At 40.4% G+C, this 22,279-nt stretch overlaps 2 protein-coding genes across 2 annotated transcripts; one reads left to right on the forward strand and one right to left on the reverse strand.

The window, feature by feature from the left end:
- Nucleotides 1-254: 254 nt before the first annotated feature.
- Nucleotides 255-13,549, reverse strand: slc7a9 (solute carrier family 7 member 9). Its single transcript, XM_075471517.1, has 13 exons — nt 13,456-13,549; nt 11,876-11,989; nt 10,311-10,458; nt 6,883-7,125; nt 6,362-6,487; nt 6,167-6,266; nt 4,146-4,190; nt 3,813-3,936; nt 3,455-3,558; nt 3,190-3,286; nt 2,841-2,990; nt 2,246-2,420; nt 255-2,103 (listed from the first exon to the last, which is right to left on the reverse strand). The coding sequence occupies exons 2-13, from the start codon at nt 11,972-11,974 to the stop codon at nt 2,042-2,044; spliced, it is 1,473 nt and encodes a 490-aa protein (XP_075327632.1). The 5' UTR covers nt 11,975-11,989; nt 13,456-13,549; the 3' UTR covers nt 255-2,041.
- A 3,125-nt stretch (nt 13,550-16,674) lies between these two features.
- On the forward strand, nt 16,675-20,583 carry nudt19 (nudix (nucleoside diphosphate linked moiety X)-type motif 19). Its single transcript, XM_075471528.1, has 3 exons — nt 16,675-17,529; nt 18,968-19,175; nt 20,259-20,583. The coding sequence occupies exons 1-3, from the start codon at nt 16,771-16,773 to the stop codon at nt 20,474-20,476; spliced, it is 1,185 nt and encodes a 394-aa protein (XP_075327643.1). The 5' UTR covers nt 16,675-16,770; the 3' UTR covers nt 20,477-20,583.
- The last annotated feature ends 1,696 nt before the right edge of the window (nt 20,584-22,279 follow it).

Below are 22,279 nucleotides of genomic sequence, written 5' to 3' on the forward strand. Positions count from 1 at the left end.
TTGAAGATATTGTATAAATGGTGTTTGGGTAAGAGGTCTCAGTCCCCCGCAGAGGAGAAAAATGAACTGCCGGGTCTCAGGAGGATACATCAGTGTTGTACTGACATCTGGTGGACAGGTTCACACTTGACTTTACGCAGTACTGGGAAAATATCAGCCGATCACTCACTTTGCTTGTGCGGTACACACTAATATAGTGAAGTTGACCAGAATTGTGTTTTCACATTGATCACCAGCTGTGTTACTTCTTTTTTATTTTATTTGCACAAGTTACTTGCCCAAATACATTTCTAACAGCAATAGAATTCAACATTTTTTATTAAGTGAGAAAACCTCAAAGTTTTTGTCATAAAAAAATCTCAGAAAAATCCACAGCACAGCACAGTAAGTATAACATTCGCTTCACCAGTTGTTTTCCTGTTTTTAATCATGTGTTAATGTAGAGCCTGTACTTGTAGATTTGAAATCACACTTACCTTTCCCTACATGTTCACATTCAGCTAAATCCAAGTATATCTCATTCTAACACTTCACTGGTCTCACTTGAAAGCAATTTCATGAATTTAGTCAGCAATTTTACAGTTTCTCAAAAGATAAGACGCTGAAGCAGCAATCTCCTGTCATATCTGTGCTAAAGAATAACGCTGTGATAAACATTACCTCGATAATAACCAACTATCAATTGAACAACAATTTTCTTAACAATGCAACAAAGTGCTTTACAAGAAGGAACATGGGTAAATTAGGTTGGATGCATGCTCAGAAAAATACAATGATAAAATGTCACTGCCACAGGCTTTAACTAAGAGGAAAGTTTTAAGCAAGGATTTGAAGGCCTAGCTACAGGCTTGTTGTGCCCAACTTGAGCGGGGAAAGAGTTTCACTAAGAAGCCTCACATTTACAGTTTAACACATTCTTACAATATGCGCATAAATCATGAAAGAAACTCTCTTTTCATTTACACCCTCAGGAACAACAGCAGCAACAAAAACATTCCTATATCTTGTGACATGTTCTGCTGAGACTTCATGCGCCTTGTTCCCCAGAGGGTTTTTTTCTTTCTTTTAAAGGTGGGGCTGTTTTGTGAAGTACTTATGACGAGTCAGTGTCTTTCCTGCTGTATACACCACTGAAAGAACTCAAAGTCTGGAGAATCAGAAGGTTTGTTGATGGATAAGTCAAGGCTTAAAGCTACTAAGAAGGGGGGCATTTTTTCACCATCTAAAACAGCTCAACCCTCAAACGTTCCACAGCAGTTCAAGCAGGAGCTATTTTGTGGGTTTTCCGATTGTGTCACTTCTACATCAGACAGTTGTTTACTTTGTCACTGCACTTTCTTCACTGCGGAACGTCAGTGTTGCCAAACGGTCCAGGTTGCTTTCTCGTTACACGGACCCACTGTGTCCGATGCAGAGGTGATGCGGTGTAAAAATGCACAATGTGGCGTTTGCTCGAGCTACAGCAAAAACATTTGGGGTTTGAGCTGTTTCTGATGGAGAAATAAACTTGCTCTTTTCGTGGCTCCCTTTTGAGTAGCTTTCAACTTAAGGAAACCTAGTGCTATGCTCCAAACCACATGCTCTCTGACCTCCGTCCACTACAGCAAAACAGTAACTATTCCTAAGTGCTTCGCACAACCTCACTTTGAAAAAAGAAAGAAACACAAATCTAATATCCCTTTAATACATTTTCAAAATATCCCTATACTCAAATGCACATTCAGGTATAAAGTAACTGCTTCATGAAAATGAAAATGAAAAAACAAAAGTGTATCCTGAAGTTGAACTACACTCATCAAAGAGAGTTACGCCTGCAGGAGACTCCTTTTCTGAGCTTTGTCCCTAAACTTCAAGTGATTTATCTTATGCTGGTGCACAGGTGCATCAACATACACGTACATTTGATTTTGTCATACAGCTTCTTGAAAAAAGTTGAGCTCAGATTTTTGGCTCTGACATTACAGCACCACATTTCCATGTCTGTGTTTCCAAAACCAGGCGGGGCATCTGTTCTGGATTCGGGTGGCCTGGTTGTTCCTTCTCATTCATTTTTCTCGGGCGGAACTACCTCCATTAGGAGCTGGAGGTGCATAGTGATGGGCCCTACAGAGGAATGGGGGTGGAGGAGCATGTCAGCACTTGCTTGCTTTCCCAGTCTCATGTTTACTTTTTGATTACATGATTTCTTACTTCACTGAAATACAAACAGATTTTTGGAAAACACTCAGCTGAAAAAGGAACTTACGCATGAGTTTGCTTGCCCAGTTGACTTTCCAATAAACAAAGGGGAAGTAAAAAAGGAGTCCACTGAAGATGAAGATAGTACAGTAAAGGTACTCAAGTTCTGGCTTATCAATGATGGGGGCCAAGACAAGGTAGCAGGACACCACAACCATTAGGGCAGCTATGACGATCGGCACCTTCAGATGGTCATAAAAACACACAAAAAGTGTTCATTTAATGTGTTTGTTGCCACAACAACGTTAAACTAACCTGGCAAAAAAATTATTCTATTATGTGTTAAAAAAGCAACTAGGTTCTATTTAATTTGCAACCAATACAAACTTTCAGCAACAAGTCAAACTAAAACAGTACCATTGCTTAGCTGTGAAAAAACAAGGTTAAAATGTTGAGAAAGTTTGATTAAACTATCTGATATTAAGTCTGCAACTTAACAGTTTTTAGTTGTCAGATTTAGTACCTGATTAGTTAATACAGCTTTCCCAGCATACTAGCATTATTATCTTTAAAAATTCCCCCAAAACCACTGAAATCTGCCACTTTCTGTCACATTTTATTACAGAAAGACATCTGAAAACTGCTCAACCAGCAAGCCTCACCTTTAAGGGCCTATGGAGTTCCTTCCTGGTGAAGCGCATCACTATTAGAGCCAGCGCGGTCAGACCATAAAACACCCACTGAGCAAAGCTGAAGTAGTTAATGAGGGTGTTGATGTCTGCTGGGATAATGTAGAAAAGAGCCAAAACACCCTAAAACGGCGGGAAGAAAAAAATGTCAACAATATTCATAGAACACACTCAAATGTCAGCAAAATGTAATCAACACACAATAACAAAAGGCCCACAAGTATTAAGAGGCATTAAGAAGCAAAGTCAGGCGATCTGGTGAGACTACATCTAAAGTATATACAAAGGAACACCTGGAACTCTTTGAATGTGTAGAACTCACGTTGAACAAGAGAGCAGGCGAGGGAGTGTAGCGCTTCAAACTAATATAGGACAAGATTTTCACCATGTGACCTTCTCTGCCCGATACGTAGGCCAGTCTTAGGGAAGAGACAGATAAGATGAGTGCTGTATTTTTACATATTATTGTACTTCTGTGGACATTATAAACCTTTCTCTAGGTCATTAAAAGTCTTTCATGGGCAGACAGAGAAAATGTTTCCTTTCAGCAGCAATTCATATGTTACCGGAGAGTTGTCTATTTTTACCTGCCGGCAGTGAAGCAGCTTCCGTTGGCAGAGCCAAATGTTGAGAAGGCAACGAAGAGAGGAACTATCCAAGCCATAGGGTAAAGGACTCTGTCCCCAAAAGTCTATGAAGGCACAAACAAATTCTTCAGAAAAGACAGTGGAATAAATGGCTGTTATCGAGATTTGATCTCAGAGATCTAAAAATAAATAAATAAATGAATGAAACATTCTGTGAAATGACGACGGGCTTCTTTTAGAAAGTTCTAATTTATGCCTATTAATATTTCATTTCGTGCCACAGTGATTAGTTATCACAGGCTATTTTTGAAACCCCACGGCGCTCAGCTTCTCCAAGGCAATGCTCAGCGGCCCTCACCACAGCAACAGCTGGAGACAACAGCAGCTCAGTGGTGGTCATAGCAGTGAAGTAAGCAACGTTCACCAACACATAGAACACAGTAACCAAAGGGATCCCGATGATGATGGCCAGTGGCAAATTTCTGAGATGAATTGAAAGATAGAAACAAAGTTATGAATAAGGAAAATATTAGTAAACAGATAACTATATAATATTCAACTTCAAACTGAATATACAAACTGAGTCATACAAATGACAGTGTGAGTTTTTTCTCATACTTTTAGATGTATTAAATTCAGTCTTCAGTAAAAGGTATTGTTGCATGCTGATCTCTTCAAGATAAGATTTTACCTGTATGGGTCTTTAAGCTCCTCAGTGATGAAATTCAGTTGATTCCTGGAAAAACAATGGGACAAAAAACAATAGGCATATAATACAAGTATGCTTTGGAGTCTCGATGAATCTCCCCTGCAAAAACAGAACCCTGAAATTTGCATGTGAGCAATATGACCAACACAGGGGCGCACCATAACCCACTTGAGCGGCTACAGGGTCTGTGACATATGCCGGCGACTCTGTTCTTATAAGACATAAAAACAGACATATTCTTATTACACATAAAAAAATCTCTGGGAACCAAATAGTAAACATAAAAGGCCATTCTAGGAATTCTTAAACAAACAAACTCCTTTCTAACAGGGTGGCTTAAGTCACTATGATATGTGGAGCATCTTATCAGCAGACCATTGTGGTGTGAATTTGGAAAGCTTTAGAGCTTTTTTGTTGAGCAGCACACCTCGCCATGGCCAGTATCATTGTTTTATCATGCAGCAGGAAGTTGCTTTGCTTTATGTTTGAAAAGCACCCCAGCTTGAAGATTAAGATATCTGCAGGCGAGTATTCAGTTACAGCGCACTGGTAACAGGAAGTCCGCCTAAGATGACAAACATCATTGAACGTCTGCAACAGTGAATGTTCTCCCGTGCCTCATTGTGGACAGATGAAGTTATATGGAACTCCTTCTGAGAAGAGTTAAGAAACGGTGCGAGAGATTATCTCAGCATTTTTAATGAATTTAAAGCCAATTCGATGAGAACAGTGGTGATATATTGAAAAAGGAGCCATGTTTCATCAGTTCCCCAGAGTTGCGTTCATCATTCATTCACCATTCATAACACAAGGTCTGCCATTTACAGGAAAGTGATCTCAAGGCTGGAGCAATGAAAAATAATAATAATAATAATAATGAATTCAATGATAATGGAAGGGATTAAATGTATGTTGATATAAAAAATAAAGTGATAAAATGATTGAATGAATTTCAGTCACATTATATATTTGACTCCGCTTCCTCCCAGCATCCAAAAACATGCATGTTAGGTTAATTGGTGTCTCTATATTGTCCCTAGGAGTGAGTGTGAGCGTGCATGGTTGTTTGTCTCGTTTGTCTCTGTGTGGCCCTGTGATGGACTGGCGGCCTGTCCAGGGTGTACCCCGCCTCTCGCCCATTGACTGCTGGGATAGGCTCCAGCCCCCCCGCGACCCGACTGATGGATTCAGCGGTATGAAAAAATGGATGGATGGATGGATGGATGGATGGATTATATATTTGATCTGGTGTCGCTCTGATAATCCACTCAGCTGTGTTCATTTCCCAGACTGTGTCATTTCACTATGAACACTATCTTTTTTTTTAGATTCAACTTTTTCATCTTAAGCCCTCCAATTAGAGACAGGAATTGTCTCTAATTGGAGGTGTTTGACTTCTCCTCTCATCAACCCCTGGAAGGAAAGTCTTTGACAGCACAGACAGGACATGCCAATGTGACCGTTAACTCCTGCAGTCCTTAGATCTTAAATTTGCTAACATCAAACAGGGTTCCTAGTAAGTGATCTTTTTCTCCTAGGATGGTAAAATGTTTGTCAGGTCATAAAACTTTCTGCGAATTGTACTTTTAAACCTAAAAGTAGGACAATGGCCGCTGTCACTTGGGGCCTCTGCACTTCCAGGTTTCTGGGTTTCAAATTAACTAACAATTCTCCTGTGAAACAGCCATCTGCAGAGAAGTAGAGTCCACACATCATGACAATCTCTGACAATTTCCACTATGCCACTTTCTCCATTCACACTGCAACAATATCACTTTCCTGTGGGGATTAATAGCGAATCACTCTCATTCATTTTTCTTATTGAAATAAAAAGAAGTTGCACTGTACAGGAAAAAAGGCTTTGCTTTTCAGTTTCAAATGTTGAGAAGGGTCACGGTGAGTCTTATCAGACAGTAAAACCATCAGCCGTTAAATAAGGTATTTGAAAAGGTTGGTGGTAATCCTATAGAGATTGTAAAAGTGAAGTGAATGTTAACCGTTACCATCCATCATAAGCCCAAAGCCCATTATAAAACGCAAGTCCAATTGCTCCAAAAGATGGTGGCACGCCTTCAAAGGCATTTGAGAAGTTCTCGTTTTTTCCTGCACACAAAATGCACAAAGATAATAGATCAAATTACTATTGTTGGAGAGACATTTTAAATTTAATGGGCATCGGGAAGTACAAGAGGGCTAACCTTGTGCCAAAAGAACGATCCCAGCTCCAATGATTATGACAATGATGACAAGTTTTGCTGCTGTGAAGAAGTTCTGCACACAGCTTGCCAGTTTGACACTCAAACAGTTGACAGAGACGATTAGGACTGAGAAGGAAACAAGACATGTAAAAATAAAGATGGACATGAACATCTTAAATGTTTGTTTCAAATATGACCTGCTGCTTCTAATACAACTAATATATTTTCTGTTCTTTTGACAAACTTCGGTATTAGCATCTTAAGCCATTAACAAACTCATTTTAAACAAAGCTTCCTCTTTTCTTATGATTTGCACATTTACACCTGAATCACAAACGCTAAGTAAGTAATTTGTTAGTCTCAAATGACCTCTCAAAGCAGTTTAATCGTTATTTAGTGTAAAAGACTTCTTTTTACTTAAAAAAAAATCTATTTTCATTATTTTATTACAAAGCTGACTGCCAATATGCATCTTACCTCTTTCATATGTGTAGTTTATTGTTTTATAAGTGTGAACTTACTTAAAGCTGCTATTGCCAGACACTTGATAACCACGAGAGGAGGAGTGCAGCCAGGATAGAAGGGAGCGGAGGCGTATTCCGCAAAGCTCAGTGTGATTATTGCGAAGGAGGAGGGCTTCAACACCATGACAGTGGTCCAGGAGTAAATGTAGGCCAAAAGGGAGCCAAAGGCCTCCATCAAATAGGAGTACTCCGCCCCTGATTTGGTGATCATGGTACCAAGTTCAGCATAGCACAGGGCTCCTGCGCAGCCACACATGCAAACAAACACAAACAGAAAGAAAGAAGATGTTAAAGTTTCTGGAAAGACAAAATAATCCTCAAAGACTAAATGAATCATTAACTGATATTCCACAGCATAACGAAGTGAAGTAGAGCTGTTATTATGTCAAATTAGTTCAGTTCTCAAGAGTTTTTTGTATTTCCCGTTTTGATCTGAATGAGATTTACCCTTGTTCTACTTCTTTGCTCGCTTGATACTGTTTCTGACTGCTCTGCCATAATTGTTGCCACTTGAGCCTGATGTAACTTGAAAAAAAAAATAGGATAACATTCCACAAGAATTGTTGACATATTTAGACAGACATCTTGACATCTAAGATCTGGTGCTCTCTTGGTGTGTGTTTGGTGTCCATCCATCCATCCATCCATTTTCTATACCCGCTGAATCCGTCGATCTGGCCGCAGGGGGGCTGGAGCCTATCCCAGCGGTCATCGGGCGAGAGGCGGGGTACACCCTGGACAGGTCACCAGTCCATCACAGGGCCACACAGAGACAAACGAGACAAACAACGACACACACGCTCACACTCACTCCTAAGGACAATTTTTGGAGACACCAATTCACCTAACATGCATGCTTTTGGACGGTGGGAGGAAGCCGGAGTACCCGGAGAGAACCCACGCATACACGGTGAGAACATACAAACTCAACACACAAAGGCCCCAGCTGGGAGTTGAACCTGGAACCCTCTCGCTGTGAGGCGACGGGGCTGTGTTGGGTGTCATTGTGCAAAAATATAGATCTAACACCTGTTTGGCAAAGGATTCAAAGATTGTCAAATGATTATAAAAGAAATTCTTCCACTGGGAAAAAAAAAGCATCCTGAAGAGCCCTTTTTATCAAACAGTTGTCGATTTGTAAAGGACTGACCGCCTCCAGTAAAACCTCATTACAGGATCTATCAAAAGAATGAGGATAAAAGAAAAGTAGGGTTTTGAAATGGCCATATTTGAATCCAATTGAAATGTTACGAGGAAGTAGTTTTTAAATGAGGCAGAACATGGAAGACAGCCCTCAATCACACACACGCCCATCTATACCACCCATACACATTAACATTTACCACCCTGATATTGAAGGTCAAAGTCCATCTGGAAAATTTTACACAATGATCGAGAATTTTCTAAAGGTCACAGTCAAGGTTTGTTATGTCAACAAAAGAAAGTGAGATAGCATAATCCACATGAAACTACACCTATGGACGATAGTGCTTTTAAACACAGTGACTCCGCAGATTAGCTACTGTCTAGTTTACAACGGCAATTATTTTGGGTTTCCCTGTGCATTTTTTAGATATAATTCTGTCTATTTATGCTCATAGAAGGTGGCAGTCCACACAAGGATTAAACTACAATCAGAGCTGCGTGTTTCACTTGTCATCTATCTGAAAATGAGATGTTGTGGTGAAACAGTGTTGAAAAAAAACTCTTTGGGTAATTATGACAACAAGAATAACATGATATATTTTGTTAATCTTCATAAAGATTTTTTAGCATTGATATGAATGACCTTGGACGCTACGGTGACGCACGCATGCTGCTAGTTAAGATAGTGAAGAGAAGAGGCTTGATTTGATTGGCTCCTCCAGGGTCAGTGCACACTGGTGACTGATTAGTCTGTAGTGCCACGCCATGAGACACCAGCAGAAAGTACCACAGATCCTCTTCAGTGTTGTCAAATTTTGGTGAAGCACAAGGTGATTGTGGCGCTTTTGTCTCCCTCCCTTTATAGTTCATTTTCTGTTTGACTCCTTCCATCTCTGAGGCAGCGGGAGCCTCTTGGAGACAAACTGATTTAGGTTAGGTGTGTTTCATATAATCAGGCATTCATGTCCTTTGGTGTGTGTGTGTCTCTCTGAATGAGCCTTAATATCTTTAACATCCAAGGAGATCCAAGTCTTGTTTGGCATCAACTGATGAAGTATGTTGTTCTGATCAAACATTGCTTTTCTTTCTCAGCTTACAAGCGCAATCCTTACATATATGTGTGTTCTGAACAACCTCGACACGGTTCAGTGTTGATTGTCTCTACTTTATGTACTGTTAAATTGGCTTTGTTCTTAGACATAATGAATGGAATAGTCTCTGTACTTTTCCATGATGACCTAAAGTGATCCAGGCATAGTGAGACAAAACAATTAGCCTGGGAAAGCAGGTGCAAGATTCACACACACACATTGTTTGGCTGATCCAGAGAATATGACGAAGCATGTTGAACCTACTCATGTCCAGTCATACTCGGTTGAGTGTGAGTCCAACCTATGTGAAATAATGAGGCTATAAATACAAATGATACCTGGAAATCGAGGCTCAGTCTGACGGATTTCCTGCGGGAGCTCTGTTCCACTGAGCCCAGCGCTGATATGCTTTGACGTGTGACCAATAAACACTTTATTTAACTTGAGATTCCTCCGGCTTGTTCTTGAGCTTCCAATGAAAGAATCGAGCTAACAGTACATATTATAGCAGGTTAAAACACCCATAAGCACAAAAGTAGTTTCTTTACACAATGTTGTGCCAACCCCAACTCGCCATTTCTTACTGTTTTTTTATGTTTTTAAATTGCTCCTACCGTCAAATCATAAAAGGTACACGGTTAGGATTAGAATTGCTGTAAATGGTTACAGGAAAAATCTTTTATGGTTATGACTTGCACATTTTTATAGTCATTCAGTGTCGTTTACCGTCATAACGCGTGACAGTTGCCCAACAGACAACTGCAGCACTACTGATACATTACCATCTCAGTAATTTACAACTGAGAACTGTGACTCTACTGAGTATCTGAAAATTCGACTAATATCGCCTGTTTACTTGTGAGATTTGTCTGGTTGTGCGATGTGGGTCCTTTCGAATATTGTTTGCCTCAGCAGCTGACTGATTGGGACAGTCATGATATTTCGAGTCATCCAGACTGGAAACAGTACATTGGCAATACGAGTATGATTAATGAACTGTAGTAGCCAATTGGGCATTCATGTATTCATTCTCCTCCATGGGAGAATTGTCTGAAATTCAACACACTTTGGAAGGCCGTTTCTGATGTTTTCTTCACCGTGGTTTACGTGAGAATATCAGACTCCTTATACAACAACACCACTTTGATGCTGAATAAAGTAATTCATCAGTTTAAATGCTGGTCTTACCCAGAGTGGATAACACTCCACAGGCAGCCCAGATAAGAAGGCATGGCCCCACAGCTCCCGAGTAGAGAAGAACAGACTTTGGAGAAATGAAGATGCCTGAGCCAATCATGGTTCCCACAATTAAACAAATGCCACTCACCAGACCAACCTGGGCAGATACATACAAAAACAAAGGGAAATGTTATTTCAGCTCGTGGAAGTAAACCCTGTAGCAATTTGCTGTAAAACTAGATCATGTATGCTGTCGGAAATTGTTTACTACTGCTTGAAATAAACGAATAGAGGTCATTTTTCATAATTGTTCAGTCATTGGTATTGTTTAACAACATTTTTGCAATTGTTTTCAATTGTTTTCTTATTCTTCATAAAAAATATGGACATATCTTTGGGAGTAACAAGGGAGTAAGTCTTTTTTGTTTCTTGTTCCTTATCTTAGCTGGAATGTCAGTGTTTAGAAAAGCAACATATTGTAGCACACTTCTACATTGTAAAAGGAGTATAAAGCATATTTTATAGTGCTAATGAGCATTATGGTTACAAGCTGAAGTGGCCATCTAGATGAAAGCACAACTGTGCCGGTAAGCCTGGTTCAGCCCTACAAGGTTCCTGGCATAGACTGGAATGTGATTCTTGCTCATTCTAACTGTAGTGGATGTTTGGAAGGAAACCAAAAAGGAAATACATACATAAGTCTGTTTTACAAAGAACTCTTTTTTCACCAGATCTGATAGATACAAGAATACTAGATAGTGCTTGCTGGATAATGGGGATTTCAGATGGATTATTTATTCATGTGATGATTATATTTCAGTCACTGTTTTCCCCATGTTTTTGTCGAATATATCACATTCTGACAACATACTGTGTTGAACAGTAATCTGTATCTCATGTCCTCTTAATGTGTGCAGGTCAGCCAGAGGGTCAGTTTGACCTACGGCGCTCAGAGACTGTTAACAAAGATATCCTCCTTCCCGTGCCCTTCTGTGAGAACGTCTTATCGTTTCTCTGGCGCATACGTAGTCACAGTAATGTAAGATGAAAAAAGGAGGAAAGACAAAACACTCAGATGTAATGTTATTATGACGGCTTATAATGTTCAAATGAACAAAGCTGAAATGATCTATCTTTGTTTTTCTCTGCCGGTATGAGCGATGGATCTACCATTGTTCAGTGTAACTTTTTGTTTACTGTTTGTACAGTATTGGTATTGCTCTGAAACATTGAAGAATTTGCAAAGAATTCGTTTTATCACAGTTTCAACAACAATGCTAATCATCAATAATTAAAAAAAAAAATCTGACAACAATCCTACTCTATCATGTGAAATCCCCTCAGTCCCCCTGAATTTCCCTAAAAGCTCAGGGAGCTTAGAGAGCCTGGACAGCACCACTGAGTGGATGATTGCAGAGTTAATTTACAGAGACACTTGTTGTGGTACTGCCTGGCACTCAGCTCCTGTCCCTCTTGCTGAAAAAAGGTACAGATGGGGGGATTTTACAGTGTGAACATCTAACAAAAGTGTTTCTCAGGGACCGACCAGGATAAACGAGCGGATACACACTTACATCTTTTTGAAGCACTGTGGCCTTTGCAGCAGGCTTGTCCCCTGTGTGGCCAGTGGAGCCATTCTGCGGCTCCCCCTTGTGGATGCTGCCTTCTTCCATTTCAGTCTTCTGGTGCTTTAGAAAACACAAATAATATGCTAGTTAGTTCACTTTTACACAACTTATCACCACTGTCAAAGGTTATCACCCAGCTCACGAGATATGATAAGGTTTACTGATACATTTGTGCCCTGCAGTTGGCTGTAAAATTTCTTCTATTTCTACCGAAACAATGAGGTCACATATTAGGAAAACAACCGAACGAAAGTCCACCCAAGCCAAATATATTTACATTGTTTATCCTCTAGTCCTGCTGATTATAATAAGAAGCACAGATTTGGATCAGATGCACAGATGACTTGGCATTGTGTGCCGTTAGGGCCTCTGTGACACAGTGACCACAGTTACATACCCAGTTGAGTCGATGTACAGTTACAGGCCATTCAAGTGAAGCACAGCCCCAGTCCCAGTATACATGCACAAGAGCAGAATCGAGTTACTGCCTGAAGTATGGCTGACGTCACAACGATCTGGACTGTGTGAGAAAATGTTCAAGACATCCTCGTGCTTTTCATTTTCTCTCGAGGAAATCATCAGACATGTCAGTATAGCCAAATTCCCATTAAAGATGTTGTCTTTAAGTTACCTGAATGATGATTTTGTCAAATGACACTGCAGTTATAAAGTCAGGATTTTATTAGAGTAGAGCAGCAGTCTCCAAGTGCTTTGAGTGACCGTGACTTAACAAGTAGCCCTGATGGGCTGGTTGGATTAACATGTTTACATGCATTTAAAAAGTTTGGTCCTGCTCAGACTAGCCCCCTTTTTTTTTCTAGTGTTATGGTCAGTAAATATGAGCTCCATCAAGGGATGTCTTACACTTAAATGTCAGTGAAGCAGCTGGAAGGACTGTTTCGCATTCTCAAGAGATTTCATCCCCTAAAAACCAGCTTTATTCTGGTTTTGGTTTGATTTTTGTTTAAGTAAGTTCTTACAAATACCTCAGAAGTCACATACTGTACCTTGTATATACAAGCTCAGTTATGGTGAGCACATCTTATGCAAGTGTTTTGAATTGTCTATACTACTCCAGCATTAAAATATATGGACTAGAGGTATGTTTAGGTCAAACAGGATTGTATCAAATGAGTTTTTAAATCACAGAAGCTATCCACTCAATCTGTAATGTCCTATTTTCCCACATCCCTCTTTGGCTAATTCAAATGACCTTCATACACGAACAGACCATATGTGTATTTACTTTCAACTTTCATCTCCAGGCTCTTGTCGTAATACATATTACAAGCACAGTTCTGAGTTAACCAAACTACAAGAGAGGCACGTTAAGAGAGAATGTGCAGAAAGCGAAGAGAATATGGTGTTCTCACCAGCAATGTTGATGATAATGTCTAACTTCCCACTGTGTTAATGTGTAATCGAACAAGTATTCAAGCGTTAAAGAGGGTAATGACGTTTGAGAATGACGTTGTCCACATGCTGTTTCATACATGTTAACAAGTGAATAAAATTTTTTCACTTACTTCTGACTGGGGCTTGATCAACCTCAGTGACACTCCATGAGCCTTGAATGCAGTTCTTTCACAAACCCAGGCACAGTGATGTGAACGTGCTGATGCTGCTAAGGCAAGTTAAGTGGAGGATGGCAGGAATGTCTAATGCAAATGAAAATCAGAAACTCCACAACACCAAACACACTCCTCTGGTGGGAGGTTCCCAAATCCCATTGGACAATTCGGATAGACCAGAATGAAAAGGGGGACGGATGAAGGAAAGAGTTGTAAGTTGAAGAAATGCGCTGGTCAGAAGTGACCTGGGTAAAAGGTTTGTGACACAAGACTACCAGTATTTGGAGTCACAGCTCATGCATAAGCCCCTGATGTTATACAAAAGGTCATTTAGAAAAAAGAAAATGTATTGAGCGATAGAACAGAGGGTATGAACACTATGGAAACAGAGACAATAGGATGTGATTGGAATCGCCTCTATTGAGTTATTAACCACAGTTTGAGAGTTAACTTCTTGTCCATGTTTTATTCCTTTTTATATTCATATATATTCATATTTTTTAGTACAATCCAACAGAGTTGCTGCTGACAATTTTGTTGTAATGTTCTTTTACAATGACAATAAAAGTTATCTATCTATCTATCTATCTATCTATCTATCTATCTATCTATCTATCTATCTATCTATCTATCTAACTCAGGCAACAGTCTTGGAATCCTATGAGGATACTACAAGGGCCCACAATGTAAAGGCTGAACAAATGTATATTTCACACAAAAAACCCTGAAACAGTTCCTTTACTCTGAGCTTACCTAACCTGACGTCCTTCACAATGCCTCTTTGATAAAGATATATGACACCACTGCAGTTGTGTGTTTGAACATTTCCGTGTGTGTGTGTGTGTCACATTCCCTTTCTGCTCTGCCCTTCCTTTTCCTATTTTCACTTTTCTTCAGATGCCTTTGCCAGTCAGAGAACTTCATGTGGTGACAGATTCTGTGCGTCTCCACTTCACTGTCAGGTGTCTTAAGAGGTCCAGTTTGTGCTTTGCTTCAATATTTCGCTTACACGAGTGTCATCTCAGGAATTACATCATTAGGCGTAGTCAAATTAGTGGAGTGGTTTAACTTTATGACCTACCACTGATTTATTTATTTTTTTTTACACAAACTTAGTGGCTGAAGTTCCTGTAGCACTTTCAAAGGACATGTTTTCTTTCTTTTTTTTTTTAGAATTCTTGCAGGAGAATTTGAGCAACTGCCACAGACGCAGCTATAATCTGCTAACGTAAGATCACACTGGGAAAAGAACTCAGTAACCCTGAGAATGAGAACAATATGACCAAGTTTCAGACACATTCACAGGGGGGCTTAGGATCTTACCCACTGCAAGCCAGTTTAAGAAGAATTTATTCAGCTGGAACTTTATTTATTTGCTGCAGTGTGGGTTGTCAGTTAAGCAGATTTGCAATGGACAACTGAGACGTAGAGCTTGAATGTTAAAGCAGTTTGCAATAGCTATATTGCTCAAACCTACATAAACGATTCAGTTGATATTAGGCTAATTTGAATTTTGCTAATTCCTAAAAACTAAATAGACATATTAGGTTAACAATGAAAATCGTGTGATAAAACTTTAAGAGCAGCTTTGGATGGAGGGGAGGGGGTGGGTTTTGTTCAGTTACATGGAAAGATGTTGAGTACACATGTTCAGAGAATAATACCAGGATAGACCAATAAGCACAGACACAGGGCAGGTCTACTTAGTTTCCCTATGTCCTTCTTTGCAAAAGTGTGCTGACACCAGCCACACCAGCATCAGTGTTGCCAGTAATCTTGCCTCCCCCGAACTGAACTTAGCAAGTAGGAGTGTGTCCCTCCTACAGTTGAGTAAAGGCGTCGGGAAATCTTTGTACTATCGTGTTTATCACCTGAGTGAGATGAAACATAAAACGTGCACAACACTTAGACTGTGTCTTTCCCAGGGCAGAGCCCACAATGTCATGGATTTTTGTTATAGTGCGCCTCATTCTGTTCAGAATATACCTCTACGGCTACGCCACTCTGTATGTGTTACTGCGGTCCTTGAAAGGCTTTTTGCACCATTTTAGTGCTAATAAAACTCCAACGGTTTTAATAAATGCGTTGTTGAATATGGTCTTTTAATTTGAATTGTTCACAAAGCGTGTTTTCCATCAGGTTTGAAGGGATAAAAACATTATGAGACGGTAGGCTACATTACATTTTATTGAATTAAAACGAACTAAATACTTTTAGTTTAGGTAGTTTGACTTTATTAAATTATTTTCATGCTACTACATTATTCAATTCCACTGCATATCCACATAAAATGCCGTATTTTCTATTTGAAAAACAAATATTTGACAGCTGTAATTATTATTCAATATAAAGCTGTCATTTTTATACAACAGATAACGTAATAGGTACATTTTTTAACTAGTGGTTACGAATCTATTTGGCCTGTGATATTCTACAAAAATCAGTGTATAGAGGAGGCCAGATTTCAGATGCCTATGGATTGTTGGCAGCTTCTCCGGGTAGACATTTTTTTATTTATTTTTTTACTTCAATTGCTCATTACCATTGTCATGACAGTTTGGGAGAATCTATTGCAGAAAATAATTTAAGGCATACATGTGTAGTTCTGCACTGGGTTTTTAGTAAATGTCTGCTCTTGAGCAGAGACAGTGGTGTACGTGTGCGTAAACAGTTTGAAGACTTTAACCAACAATATCAACCTGTGATCTTGCAAGCCTTGTTATGCCAAGATGATGATATTATTAAACCTTTATCACCAAAAAATTAGCTCAATCCTAAAATAATGGGATAATTAGCTTGTGCTTTCCAGGTAATATTCTGGGGGAAAAAAATAAATAATAATCACGGTTTTTAACAGCATCCATAAAAAACAGATTTGTCTATGATGACCTATCTCCTCTTCCATCAATCATCTAACAACCCTTCAGATTCATCTGGTGTACTCAGAGCAGCTCAGAATCAAATGATTTCACATGTACCGAACTACATTTTTCTGTCTTGGTGCTTTTACTTAAGTAAAGGAGTTTAATACACCCTCTACCTCAGATTGATACATTGATACAAGACACTAAAGAGCTTTAAATGAATTGTTTAGCCAGGAGTCTCTTTGCATCGCTTGAAGTCTTCCAGCCGGTAGGTGGCGATAGCAGCTCGTATCTTTCCTGAAATACGTCACTTCCAGCAAACATGTCGTGAGGAAATCATCGGAATGACTACGGTCTGAAACTTTGAGAGGATTAAAAACAGTGTAAACACGCTCGTAGTTTGAGGATGAACGTTGCCTTGAAGCACTGGAGGGAGTCAGCCACTCTCATTTTAGCCGCAGGACAAAGGCTCGGTGCGGACACTTTACCGTCAAGGACACCGCTGGCCAGCGGCCGCGGAGGGTCACACCTGCCGCACCGGTGCCGCTTTGACTACGAAGTGTTGATGCTTAAACGAAGCGGTAAAAGCGGGTTCATGCCCAACGCTTATGTGTTTCCTGGCGGTGTGGTGGACTCTTCGGACTTTTCGAGTGATTGGCTGGACGTCTTCAAATCTTTCACCAACTCCCCCAACTTTGGCTTAAGAAGTGTTAAACAGCCGAGAGACACCAGACCCCCGATATTTGCCACAGACAGATTGAAGCTGGGCTCTCCTATCCCGGGAGAGGTCGCCCTCCGGATCTGCGCCTTGAGGGAGACGTTTGAGGAATCTGGCGTGCTGCTGGTGGTGCCCAAAAAGGAGGAGAAAAGGTTGTTTAAAAGCTTCGAGGAAACGTGGGGGAGTCCCCATTACGCAGAGCCTGCACTGGGCGGCAGTGAGCTCACGGAGTGGAGGGCTCTGGTGAACCAAAACCCCTCCAACTTCGTCAGGATGTGCAGGGAGTTGGAGGTGCTGCCCAACATCTGGGCTTTACACGAGTGGGCAAACTGGCTGACCCCCACGGACAGATATGGCAAAACGAGGTTCGACACAGCGTTCTTCATATGCTGCTTACAGGACATCCCGCACACCCTGCAAGACGAGAGGGAAATTGAACGCTTTCAGGTGATTTCGGTCACAGGTTCACTTGGCTTTTACGGGAGCCCACGCTCAGCGAGTGCAGATCTAAATATTGGGAAAGAACTATAAAATGCCCACACTGCTGTTAAGTGGTTTCTGAATCAGTTCTATTGGCATCATACCATGAAAAACAGGGCTTGACTCAATTACTTGGAGTTTTAAACGGGTGTAACGTGAGGGTTTGATATGTGGTGGTTGGATCACTCTTGAGGAGAGGAAACAGCAGGATGGAGACAGATAACTTTCTCAAGCAGCCCTTTTAATCTGGGTCCACACTTCACAACAACAACAACACTTCCTCGTTCACAGTTTTCATGTGCCTGAACTAACCAATCAGAAGCTAGGACCTAACCTGAGGTAAAAAGGAAAGAATCAGAAAAGCAGATTCCACAGACTATCTTAACTGATTTAAAGATGCAATTGTAAATATTTAAACATGTAAATATATTAATAATAACTGTGTAACATGAATATGTAAATAGTTAACTATAAAACGTATAACCTTATAACTGCATTTTAGTAGGCCTACATTAATTCAAATATAAATTATATTAACTTCTGAACCTTACACGGGCATTCTCAGAGAAAGGCTGCGTGAGGTTGTTGAGTTGTGCTATGTAATCAGATCGCTCGCTCTCTCTCTCTCTCTCTCTCTCTCGCTCTCTCTCTCTCTCTCTCGCTCTCTCTCTCTCTCTCGCGCTCTCTCTCTCTCTCTCGCTCTCTCTCGCGCTCTCTCTCTCGTTTAGTTTCCTGGTTTAATGGGATATTCAGCACCTGATGCAGTGAACAATTTGGTCCCAAACGATTTACTCAAAAGACCAAATTCATCTGCATGGCCATGAATCAGCCAGTTAACAGCCAGTGCTTTTCTCATTTTGAAATGCAACAAGTAGCTTTATATTCAACTGTTTTGCAATGAGCCTGTTGTGCGACCGTCTCGAGCGTCTTTTCAGTATTTTGTCATCGTGAAAAGCCCATTTTGAAAGGCTTGAAATGTTTGAAATGACAGATCTATTGATCGGCGAAAAATCCCAATTTTCCTCCGCAGATCTGCAAAAAAATATATATATTTTTAATTTGACAGATTTAATAAATAAAGAGCAAGAGTAGACACCAAAGGCTTGTTCACGGTTTCCCACATCCGGTATTATCCTCAAACTGCTTGTTTCCTATTTCAGATGGATGTTTGCTTTCGTTTACGTGAAATATTCAAATGAATACAAAGCAAAGAAAAAAAACTTTAAATTTGTTCGATACCTAACACGAAAACTTGCAGAAAAAAAACAAAAAACAAACATACATTTAAGGAAACTAAAAAAAAAAGTGCTTCAGTTGTAAGGATTTTGAATAAACTGAACCGAAAAAGTCCATGCAGAATAATCATGACTGTTTTTATTTCATATCCTATCACTGCGTGTTTCAGTGGTCTGCGCCCTCAGAAATCCTGCACAGCTACCAGGGCCGGGAGCTGTGGATCGCGCCTCCGCAGTTCTACGAGCTCAGCCGCATGTGTCGCTTCACCTCGCTGAACGACCTCCACGGATTCGCTCACCAGCGGGCCGCGGAGGGCTGCGAACAGTGGCTGCCTGTGGTTGTCTCAACAAAGGAGCATCACGTGACACTGCTGCCAGGTGCTGACCGTGGACTGCATTTCCTCTAATGCTGAGAAAACTATAGGCTGTAAATATGAGATGGACATAGTCGCCGTGACGTCACCCTTTGCTGTGACATTAACGTATGTATGAGGGTATGTTAAAGATGGATGTCGAAACAGGCCCATTGGTTTGAACCTGGTTTAAAGTTAATCACTTGGAGGCGCACTGAGTTATCAACTTAGACTTGTGCCATTGAAATCCTGTTCAGCTGATAAATTATGACAAAATTACAGGCAATACAATTTGCTGCCAGAGTTTGCTGCTAGAGTCTAATTGGCCTTTCTCATCCAAAGAGCCTCTCAATCACTCCCATTGATTCCTGAGGCATGTTCATTCATGGCCTGGCGTATTTTAATGTTTGGACTTATTTTTTATAAGGACCACCTAAAATCAATAAAAATATTTTAATAATAATAATAAGGATCACCAGAAGGAGTGAGATTAACTTTTATCAAAGGGACATACTCAAACTTTTTCTGTTCACAACTTAGCAGGTGGTTCTATGTAACAAACGGTCTTGCCCATCTTGTCAGTCTAAATCTGACCATAATTCACAAATATATATATATATATATATATATATATATATATATATATATATTTATATATATATCATGTAATGACTAACCGAAACCGGAAACACCATAAATTAACGGAGAAAACTGTAACGCACCTGAGAAATCAGGTAAGACATGTTATTTTCTGATGCCCCCTGCTGGCTTTAAGGAAGAATTGCAGGGCTTATGGAGATCGAAAGGCTACGTCCATCTTTTACATGCAGTCTGTGATCTAACTAGCACTTAAGCATGCCAACTGAATATTTCATGAATTCAAATATATATTTTTGTGCGTCTGTATGTAAAGATGGATGAAGAGTAAACTGATAATGGATGGATGGCTCTGTAGTTTATTAACTATAGACCCCAACCCATTTGCTGAGTCATGAGGTTAAAATTTAAATTGAAACTGTAGGGAACTGACTGTTCATGACATATTATCCGCTTTATTTTATTTTATTATCTGCCCGCTTTTTTATTTTATTATCTCTGCTTTTTCCAGGTGACAAATTGTATCCACCGGACCGCTCAGAGCAGGCAGAGGCTGATCAGATCTCAGAGGCTCAGTTGAAGGAACCTCAGGATGGTTCTGCACTCCACCGCATTGTGATCTCGGATCCCTTTACCATAACTGTACAGATGACCATCACGCCCAAATACAACCACCTGCTCCCTGTTGTGGAGCCAGCCTTGTCACATGACTCAAAGGATCACCTTTGACCTGCCCTGCAACCTCTCATTCTCCTTCACACAAGACATGAAAGATTGCCATGATGAATGAAAAAGTATAATATTTTGATGCTTATCTGATTAAAGGTTGGTTCAGTCAAAAAAAAAAGTGTTTTTTTGTTTGTTTTTTTGTTTTGTTTTTTAACCAGAATTAGCGGAGCAATAGAAACTAGCCGATCGCGGAAATGTCAAAGAAAATCGAGGCCAACCCCTACGGCCAATGGGTGCGCATTCTCCGTTTTCTTCTTTTTGGTGACAGAAAAGAAAAAGAACTCATCAAAATTGGCATTTAGACTTTGCAGGAAATGAACACAGGTCGGTGATGATGAAAATGGGTGTTCATTATAGTGGTCCCTCTCAGTAGGATTGCATGTGGTGGTGGGAGGGGGTTCTGCACGGTTCTCACCTCCTCCCATGTGGGGGTCTTTCCTGCTCACTGCAGTATCTGTCCCGGAAGGTTAATGATTGATGAGGAATAATCCCTGTCAAATCGATTGTACCAAATGTGTGCCATTTCTAAATGAAAAACCACCCCGTTTTAAGATTGCTCATTGATATAAACTTTTCAGTGATAAATTCTGTCGCTAAAGGCACAAGGTGATGCAAGACTGCTAACCAAATCATTTCAAAATGCTGCATGAATATACAGTAAGGCATTAAGCTGCATGTGCTGTAGAAAATAAGTCTATTTGTTTCACATATGTGCAAAAAGTCCTTGTATCGCAGCGTTGTGACCTTTTTGAACCAGCTGCCATACTTTTAAGTGATTCTGCCCTGACAGAAACCTTTTCTCCTGAACTCATTAGATGCACCATGGAAGGTCGCTTCCTCTCCTTTGACACATTTTAGCTCTCTGCACTATATAAGATGCCGCGGTTTTGTCTTCTTGTCGGAGCTGCTCTCCCTTGTTCGCGCACGTCGTCTGCTCCTGCTTCAGAGTGCTGTGTGTGTAGGATGGTGGTGGGAGAAAAGGAGGGGTTGGGAATAACGCGACTCGCAACCTCCTGTGCCGTTTGCAATCTGTTGAAGGTTTCTATGGAAACCCACCATCTTAGTCCAGATGAAGTGATCATGCAGCGGCCTGTAAGCGCACTGTGTGTAACTCACCTCCCTGGGAACCAGTCAACAGGATGAAGCGGATATCTGGTTCAGTCATGCGGAGATGCAAATAGAAAGTTCTCAGGTGGTTGTGAAGAAAGTCAGTTTACTCACCCCTAAAGGGGTCTGTGTATACAGCTAAGGAAAAACTTTAAAATGTTTAGGAACATCTTGGATAGCAGGTATTGGAGATACTTTCAGGATGTCTAAAACGGTCGCTCAAACATTAATCTGCATGAAACTTGTGAGGCGTACAATGTTGCATTTAATGAGGCTTTGTCTCATCCATATTTCATGTGTCTTTCTCTCCCTATGTTTAATTTATTTCTTTTATATTTTTGGATCTCCGGATGGCAGTTTGAGTCTGTCGTGAATTTCAAGTGTAAAATATAGAGGTCCGTGACTCACTGTTTGCAGAACTTGTGAAATGACAACGAGGATAAACAGGGCGTCTGAAAGCCCACTGTGACTCAGATCAGAGCACAGCAGCCACTGGCTTTTATGTGACAAAGTCCTGCGACTGTATTCAGTCATAAATGCTATTTTTAACCACTTTGACAGCATAGATTACATTGTTAAAACCCTTTAAGCCTGTCCATCCTGGGGATGCCCGAAACGACCATAAAAGAGGTTTTTTGAGGACTTTGTGAGTTGTTTCTCTCGATCTGTCGACCGAATTTGTGAACACAAGCTTTG

Source organism: Odontesthes bonariensis, chromosome 1 (assembly GCF_027942865.1).
Source record: "Odontesthes bonariensis isolate fOdoBon6 chromosome 1, fOdoBon6.hap1, whole genome shotgun sequence".
Classification (NCBI taxonomy): Eukaryota; Metazoa; Chordata; class Actinopteri; order Atheriniformes; family Atherinopsidae; genus Odontesthes; species Odontesthes bonariensis.

Bases quoted from the DNA above. Each gene is read 5' to 3' on its own strand.
- nudt19 (XM_075471528.1), top strand. From the start codon at position 16,771: ATGAACGTTGCCTTGAAGCACTGGAGGGAGTCAGCCACTCTCATTTTA. The intron at 17,530-18,967 runs GTGATTTCGGTC...TGCGTGTTTCAG, and splicing joins GGGAAATTGAACGCTTTCAG to TGGTCTGCGCCCTCAGAAAT. The intron at 19,176-20,258 runs GTGCTGACCGTG...TGCTTTTTCCAG, and splicing joins TCACGTGACACTGCTGCCAG to GTGACAAATTGTATCCACCG.
- slc7a9 (XM_075471517.1), bottom strand. From the start codon at position 11,974: ATGGAAGAAGGCAGCATCCACAAGGGGGAGCCGCAGAATGGCTCCACT. The intron at 7,126-10,310 runs GTAAGACCAGCA...GTGGCTGCGCAG, and splicing joins TGGAGTGTTATCCACTCTGG to GAGCCCTGTGCTATGCTGAA. The intron at 4,191-6,166 runs GTAACGGTTAAC...TTGTTTTTCCAG, and splicing joins CTTTGGGCTTATGATGGATG to GAATCAACTGAATTTCATCA.